Source organism: Chenopodium album, chromosome 1 (genome assembly GCF_948465745.1).
Source record: "Chenopodium album chromosome 1, dcCheAlbu1.1, whole genome shotgun sequence".
In the NCBI taxonomy this organism is placed as follows: Eukaryota; Viridiplantae; Streptophyta; class Magnoliopsida; order Caryophyllales; family Amaranthaceae; genus Chenopodium; species Chenopodium album.
The window spans coordinates 1672491-1681738 of NC_137834.1; the positions used below are offsets into that span (position 1 = coordinate 1672491).

A 9248-nucleotide genomic window follows, 5' to 3' on the forward strand; every position below is an offset into this window, starting at 1 on the left:
TTCGGAATCTCGCAATATTCAAACCTTGAAAAAAATGGAGTGCAGATGTAGTGAGCACAGCTTGATGAGATCGTGTTCTCCAGACGAATGGTGAGGCATAGCTTCTGAAGGAGAACACAAAACGGGATGGGAATTGAAGTATTGTTACCCACGCTCTAACGGCCAAAATATTCCCAGTTAAGTGCCATGTCAGCTAAAAAGAGGGAAAAATAATAAAATATTAAAAGATGTTTCAATATTTTCGAAAATGCCATCTTATGAACGAATTTGGTTCATAAGGCTTATGAACTGGGGGAAGCTCAGAATATAGAGCATACCAAGCATTGAAAAAAGTACGTAGTACTACAACCCAAAGGTGATACTCTTGTTGATTGATGGATTGACATTGGTTTCATAATACGTACTACAACTACAAAGTGTAATACGAAGTGTTTAGGGTTTGTTCTCTTCAGCTTAATTTCAGCTCAGTTCATCTCACAGTTCAGTTCAGCTCAATTCAGTTTAGTATTCTATTTAATGCAACAAATTAAAGCACAAGAACAATAGGACAATAGCAAATGCAATGGTCCCATCAAAAAAAAATATATATATAAAAAAAAAAATGCAATGGGATACATAGAGGAGTTGGTTGGTAGTTTTACCCATGCTGTTTCCTTATGGGCCGATTGTCATTAATTTTCAAGCTATCTCCAGCTAGGTAAGGACTTTCGAATTTTAGCCCATCTTTAAGCGTGTTAGAACCAAAAATGACATATCTGATGATGTAAAGTCTTTTAAGACCTTATTTGGTACTATTGGTAGTAATTAACTACGGAGTAGTAGCTAATTGATATATACATATACTCCATATCTTATTGTATTAAGTATTCAATTATCTTTAATTTAATGTAATGTTAAGCAAGGGGGAGGGGAGGGGAGGGGAGGGGAAAAGGTGTTCGATCACCTTAAATTCTCAATATATTCTTATTATTTCAAAAAAAAAAAAAACAAAAAAAAAAGCCGAGTGTGATATTAATCAAGCATATAAGAATTTTTTTTTTTGAATTTGCTCATTTCAAAAAAAAAAAAAAAAAAAAAAATCAATAACTTAATTACTACTAAAAGCGAAACCAATGATACCATATGTCACTGGTTGAAAATTTTTCCTTCACTTCAATTAATTAATATATCTATCTATCTATTTTTTGGGTCTGTCCTTCATGAAAATTAGTTATAGGGTATCATATTCATCCACTTTGGCGATTATATATTTTCCATTCACACTGAAACGAAATATTTTGATATGTATATATTTTAAATCAAGTAATTTTGTTATATATATTTTTTAAATGTTGTACTTCACTATATTATTTAGTAAAATCCATGCATTATACAAAACTTTAACTAGTATTCATTATTGATTGAAAATCATGTTTTTTTTTGTTTTATTACTCAAATAAATTAAGAAATTCAATTCGATCTATACAAGGAAAAGAACAATTGCATTAATATTCAATACCCTAATCAACCCAAAATCTAAACTAATTTTAGTTTTGAATCAAACACGAAATATTCAATGTAGCAATAAAAGGATCGGATACTAGTACACCAATCAAATACTACTTTGGGTCTTTGGTTATTGCTTTCATTTAGTAAGGCCCTGTTCTCTTTACCTTAAAAAAATAATACTAAGTAAAAATAATTTCAGTTCGGTAAAAATAAGTTCAGTTCAGTAAAATAATTTCAGTTCAGTAAAATTCAGTTTTCTTAAAGAAGAATTATAATAGAAAATCAGTAAAAATAATTTCAGTTCAATAAAAATAATTTCAGTTCAGTAAAATTAAGTTCAGTTCAGTAAAAATAAATTCAGTTCAGCAAAATTAAGGTGAATCAAACAGGGCCTAACAAGTAAGCCTATATTATTTATTTGTGTATGTGAAATTTAATTTACATGTTTAATTATTATATATATATATATATATATATTCTTTTACCTCGAATATTAGGAAAATAGAAGAGGTAAGAAAGTTTGCTTAATTAACAAATTGAATGATTATGTTGGCTTATATAGTTATATCATTATATGCATTCAAGTATTTACTTTTGCATCTCTCTTGCTAATAAGAGGTTAAATTTTTTTTGTTTTTTTGGACGGATAATAAGTGGCTAAATTAGAGCATAGCTCAGCATCACTTATTCTGATCCCCTCATCTCTTTTCACACCTAATATTCCATTTAAAACAATACAAATATATACCCGGAGTATTTCTCACTTATGCTCATCATTATATCAACGCTATTACTACGATGTACTATTATAGATAATCCAACTATAATTTATCATTTAAAACTTTGTGCTTAACTGCTTATTATATTGTTTTTACAACAAAGGGAGTAAGTTTAAGCTCCTAAATAGAAAACTCTTTAATCAATAATGTGTCGTATTTTGGTTTCCACACGATAAAGATACTACTATGTGAAAAGTGCTAATGCATTTATATATGTATATAGATTATAGAGTAATAATTTGTTTTTGTTTCCACTACTACCTAAAGGTAACTTTATAATCAACCCATTCGAGTAATGTATACATCTTTGTTTTAAACACACTTCAAGAAAGAGAGTAAGATTGAAATTTTTACTAACGAGTATTAAAATGTTCATTTATATTTTGTATTTTGTATTAGTGTATTACATATCTACTGAAAATCGTGCTATAAACAACAAGAAAGAGATAAATGTAATTGATGAAGAAGAAACTAAGATGAAACAAAACCCTAAACATTGAGCATTGTGTTCATACACATTGCACGAACACCACAAAAAAAAGACATAATATCGCAAATTCGGTGCCTCGATCTTCGTGATTCCACAAAATAATTTCCTTTCTCCAGACATCACTCCTCCAAGTTTCTTTGCTACTGTCCCACTTTACTCTGAAACTATTTGAAAAAACAATACTCTAAATTTACCAACACTTTTATTATGCACTGCTTTTAGTATGATAACTTTGACTATTTTTTGAAGAGAATCTCTAGGAAAATAAAAAAGTTTCTTCTTTTCTCACTACAATTTTTTCCAAATCAAAGAAAACAGAGGAAATTATGGGTTCATCTGGCAAAAATGAGCATAGTTTTCTCTATGTTGTGGCTAGCAACTTTGATGTTCTTGCAGGGTAAGTCTTTTTTATTAAAGGGTTTTAAATTCAATTTTTGTTTTTGCTAAGTCATATTTTTAAAAGGGTTTTTAAATTTTTCAATTTTGTTATAATTAGTTATTTCTGATATATATTTTGATATTGTATATTTGCAGGCCATTAGTTGCTCTTGTTTATCCTCTGTAAGTTTTTCTTCTTCTTAACAATTTCCTGTTTTTCTTTCTGTTTTTTTTTGGTACAATGTTGAGTTAAATTTGTTCATAAGTTGGTAAACTAATGTATAATAATGTGTGAGTTTAACGATAGTAAGTGTTGTTTGAACAATACGAAGGTAGGTGTAACCAAAGACATTTTTTCGCTTACTAGAAGATTATGAAATGTACAAGAACAAATTTAAGTACATATGAGTATATAATTACTACAGTATTTCATATCTTGGCTCATATAGTCATATTACCTCCGTTTTTTATTATTTGCAACGATTTGATATAAATTGGAGAGGAAAAATGTTTAATCGTTGCAAATAATATGAAATGGAGGTAATATTAAAAGTGTAAAAACAGTAATATTGTGGAGAAAAAATAGTGTTTCAAATTGTTTGTACAACATTATTTTGGTATGGACAGAAATGGTGTCACAATTAGTTGGCATTTTGAAAAACTATACAAAAATATTGTGTTGGTGGTTGAAAGATTTGATATATGTTGGTACTAAATTTTAGTGTCCAATAATTTGGATTTCATGCGACATTTGCACCTGAAGTTGCACGTTACTACTTTGCAAGCACTAAATAATTATAGGAGTGGGACGAGAGAGATAATGTCATTTTTTATACTAAGGATTTTTTTTTTTTTTTCTTGTTGAGAAATTTAAAGCATGAATAATGTTTAGGTTACAAGAAGAAATGAGCTGACCTCTATTTTAAAACTTGTCAAAAATTTATTTATTATTATTCCTTCAATTAATTTTATTTTACTGAAACAAGTTTTAGTAAGTTGGAGAGAACAAACCCGCATCAAAAACTTATGGTGGTACATGCCGTAAATGACTCTTACTGTACTGCCTTATTGCTGGTTTACTTATTTATTGATGATAATCTAATGACGTGAAAATTTCACTGTATGACATGTATTAGATATGCTTCAATCAAAGCCATAGAAAGTGGTTCAAGGTCAGATGATCAACAATGGCTTACTTATTGGGTGTTATATTCCTTAATCACCATCTTTGAACTCTCATTTGCCAAAGTCCTTGAATGGTAAGCAACCTCTTTTACTTCTTAAAACTAATTTGTCTATAACTACTTTGTTATGTAGTTGGCACAAGGCTATAGAATTAAATAACTCGTACACAATTATATAGTCTTGCCTATATCTTTTGGTATAAAGAGAGTCACGACACCAAAATAATGCAGATGAGATTTGATTCTAGATTCTGGGTACCACAGTACCATCTCATGACTTTAATCAACTAACCACGCCAATTTCGTGCATGGAATTGAATGTTTCAGGTTTCCTATATGGAGTTATGCAAAGCTTTTTTTCACATGCTGGTTGGTGCTACCTCAATTCAATGGAGCAACTTATGTTTATAGACATTTTATTAGACCTTTTTATATGAACCCACAAATTACCACTTCTACCATGTGGTATATTCCTAAGAAGAACTTATTCAGCAAACAAGATGATATTTTATATGCTGCAGAGAAGTACATTGAACAAAATGGAACTGAGGCATTTGAGAGGATCATTAAAAAGGTACTTAATCCTTAATTTTTTTTGAAAAGAAAAAGTTTTTCCCCTATTGGTCTTCAATTTTCACTCACTTCAATTGTTTCTCTGGCGAGTATGGTCTACTAAAGGAGGCAATTAGGTCCTTCAGATCGTGTTGGTTTGGTTCAGTTCTTTTATATAAATGCTTATTATGAATTATGATAAGATAATATTAGACAAATAGCTTGTTGGTAGGGTGTAGTTGGACCAAATTTACTACATCAAGTGATTTAGAAGAGTTTGGGTTTTGGGTTGGTGATTGGGTATGGATTACTTATAACAGGTCTATGGTTTTATAAAGTTTTTCTTTTTCTTGTTTTCGTCGATTTTTCCATCACCTTAATACTAATATGATGAGGTAGGGAAAGAATGATGCACACATTTTAGAGTGTAGAGTTAAGGGCATGTTCTGTTCCGTTGAAATTCAATTCAATTCAGTTCAGCTCAGTCAGCTCAGTTCAGCTCAGCTCAGCTCAATTCAGTTCAGTTCAGTTGTCTAATGATATTGCTAATGATATAAAGCCAAATTTCATTCTTTTAAGCTCTTATTACAACGACGACAACAACAAAAACAACAACAACAACAACAACAACAATAATAATAATAATAATAATAATAATAATAATAATAATAATAATAATAATAATAATAATAATAATAATTGAAATAATAATACTAATAATAATAATCAATAAATAATAATAATAATATTAATCATCAATAAATAATAATAATAATAAATAGTATATGTGTTTAAAATGTTTAGAGGTTTCAAGTTTTTAATATATTTTCCATACATTTTATAATATATTTTCCATACATTATATAATTATAATTATATAGTATATTTTTCGTAAATATTTTAATATGTACATTTGTATATACACATATGTATAGTAATAAATAATCAATAAATAATCAAAGATCACTATTCCGTAGTTAAAAATCACTAATTAATAAGTTCAGTTCAGTTCAGCTCAGCTCAGCTCAGTTCAGTTCAGTTCAGCTGAGTTCAGTAAATCGGAACAGGCCCTAAGTCCACTCTGAATTGACGGTTTAAGTGGTTTTTGGCATGTGTAACAGAGTTCTTTTGAATCTGTATCTCTAAAGGGTGCTTTTCAATTAATAATCCGTCAAATTTTAATTTGTATGATCACAATGAAATCTTCCGTTAAACTTCAACATTATACATTGAAAGTGTAACGTGAACATCTTGGTGATTGCAGGCTGATAGAGAAGCAAAAGCAAGGAGGAAACACTACATGATTTTTGAAGAGGATCATAAAATTCATAATAAATATAATGGGTATTATTGATCTCTTTTATATGGCTAGCTCTCTCATGAGTTAATTCGACGGCCAGTTGAACCAGTACGTCTTGTTTCACTAACTTTGTTGCACCCTTGAGTTTTGGATGTAAATATATACTTCCTTCGTTTATTTTTTACTTTGTTGTACGGATGTACCATTGTGACTCATCAAATCCTCGGTTCTGACTCGTTTCCGTTGTATGGACATTATTAATTATTACATTACTCTATTTGTAGCTACTAGCTAGATTTCCTTGCCATGGAAACCAATTTATTGTGATCTTTAGGGGCGAGGTGTTCGGAACAATATATATGGTTGATTAATGTATGGACATTGCTTCATGTAAACCCTTCCCTCAAAATTGCCTCAACCGAGTTCCTCAATGTGTTCGTATTCTTTAGACTCTCTTTCCTCTCTCTAGTTGATTCAAGTTTACAAAGCTATCTATAAAATCGTAATGATAATATTTACATACATATTTCCCAGTGGAGATACACTTCTATATTATCAAAGTAATTAAGTAAGAGAGCAAATAACATTGGTCGTCAATTTACCTATTTTCTTAATTTTATCATATTAGATTCTTGCATAATGGAAAGTGGAAACGAAGGCAAGAACAGTCACAATAGTTGGACTAGCTTTGATATTTTGATGTACACGACGCTTTCAAACATTTTAAATTTATACTCGTAGCTAGAGGTGGTTATTGGACATGGTAGCCCAATAATAATAGGGTCAGGGCCAAGCTTATAGGGCTTTTAATGGACATGGCTATTAATGGACGGGGCTCTTATTGGGTAGGGTCAATATAGGGCCAACATGTTTTTTCAATTTAGTTGATAAAGAAAATACATAATGTAAAAATACTTATATAGATTAATTTGTATTCATATGTATTTAATAATGGCTTTGTCCAATATTTATTTTAATTGATATTTTGTAGGCCCGCCCATTATCGACCCGCGATCCGCATTGGCCCGACCCTATATTGACCCTATAAAATGTGACCCTCTTTGACCCTGACCCGCAACCGACCCGCACCGACCCTGACCCGACCCGCCCAATAACCAAGTCTACTCGTAGCTAATACGAATTATTATAAAATGATGTCTAAAGTTTCCTAGCTATTTAGTCTAGAGTGAAAAAAATTGTTATTGACATTTTATTGAAACAAAATCTTCATCACCTTTAGTACCTTATACTTTTTTCATCCCTTACAAACAACTTTAATTACATACTCAAACATAAACTTACAAAATTTCAGTTTCTTATAGAATAAAGCTCTAACTCACTCAACTAAGCTGAACTGGCCGAACTGATTGGAGTTGAACTGAACTAAAAATTTTATGAGAGAATGAAATTAGGAACTGAACTGATTGGAGCTGAAGTGAACTCGGTTGAAATTAAGCTGATGTGAACAGGCCCTGCACCGCTGATAGTTTCTTTTGCTTAAAGCCTTTGAAGTTAAAAATTCAAGAGTAATATCAAAATTTTGCTCATTCATCATCATCACCATTATATCGCCGTGTGCATGTAATGAAACAACTACCAATTCGGATGTTTGGGTCAAGTCAATGTATGTGAGGTTAGGCCAAATTCAAGTTCCAAGCATGTCGGGTTAATGGACTTATATATCTATGCGAGTTAGGTGATGGGGTTATGTTCGGATTGGTCATCCGTCCTATATTGTTTGTGTCGGATTTGAAGTTTGGTCAAATTTCAATCGGGATGATACAATTCCAATCGTAAGTGGCTCAGTTCAAGTTTGGTACTAGTATATGTTTTCAGCAGGTTATTTAAGGTTCAAGTCAAATTTGGATTGGGTCAATTTGTCAAGTGTACCCGAGCTACATTGATTACAAGCTAAGTTGTTAACATATCTTTGAGTTGAGCTCGGTTGGACCTAAAAAAGGTTAGGTTGAATGTAAGTCAAGTTAGTAGCAGGTTTGATTGAATTCAAATTGGATTAGAACAAAATCTGGTTAAATTCGGGTCCCAAAGCTTCAAAATCATATTTGGAAAATCATGTTAAATTTGGGTTTCTACGTATAAAATTCGGGTTTGGGTCATTTCAGGGTTTAAATTGAGTTCAAATTTAAACTTCTAGTCAATAAAATTTAAGCTATATAGCAGTCATATCATCTCTAAGCCACATGTCATATTCGAGTCTCATACTTGCAAATTTCAAATTAAATTCGTATTGGATCACTATTCAATTAGAGCCTGTCAATTTAGATATTCAAGTCAGGGTCGAAAGTCCTTTCAATAGAATATCTATAAAAGTTGAATCATACATAATACGGAGTACTAAATTATTTTCAGATCAGGTCACTTTTTAACACCTTCAATAACAAAAAGGAAAATTTGACATTTGCTACCAACGAAAACACCCTGTGTCACATTGGCTACCCATTAAATTTTTTATTTGACTTTACTACCACCCAAATCCCAAAATTATAGATATTACTACCTGTTGCCTTACGCCGTTACTGTTTCCGTTTGTGGGGCCTAACTACTGTTCAGCCACATCACTGCCACCCAAGCCACCTCACTGCCACCATCCAACCTTCATCAACCTTGCCCCAAAGCCTCACTGCCACCCCCTCCCCTTGCCGGCGACCGACCACCCTCTTAAATTTGTTCAAATCCCAACAAAGTTACCTAAATTACTTCTTCCAACACTTAGTTCTCTCACAAACCCTAAATTCACCCAAATTTTGCTCAATTTAAAGGGTTCAATCATCTTTACTGGGGTTGGAAAATTTGGGTTTGTTGCCTAGAAAATCTCTCAAATATTGATTTCTCTTGGAATTCGATCTAGGGAATAGTGAGGAATTGATTAGATTAGCCCCTTGTGCTAAGGCAAAAGGTGGTTTTCTTGCGTTGGTTTCGGGCAGCGAATGGTGGTTGTTGCAGCGGGATGAGGTCTGCGGTTTACAGGGGGAGCAGCTGCGACTTGGGCGGTGATTGTGGGGTGTTTTTGGTGGGAGTGTGTGAGAGGGTGACTGCAGGTGGTTGTTGTGGGGATG

General features: G+C 31.9%; 1 protein-coding gene across 1 annotated transcript; it reads left to right on the plus strand.

The window, feature by feature from the left end:
- Positions 1-2764: 2764 nt before the first annotated feature.
- On the plus strand, positions 2765-6458 carry LOC145626183 (HVA22-like protein a). The gene is made up of 5 exons (XM_081678640.1): positions 2765-3154; positions 3292-3318; positions 4272-4394; positions 4647-4893; positions 6136-6458. Exons 1-5 carry the CDS (start codon positions 3084-3086, stop codon positions 6223-6225), a joined length of 558 nt encoding a protein of 185 aa, XP_081534766.1. The 5' UTR covers positions 2765-3083; the 3' UTR covers positions 6226-6458.
- Positions 6459-9248: the final 2790 nt, after the last annotated feature.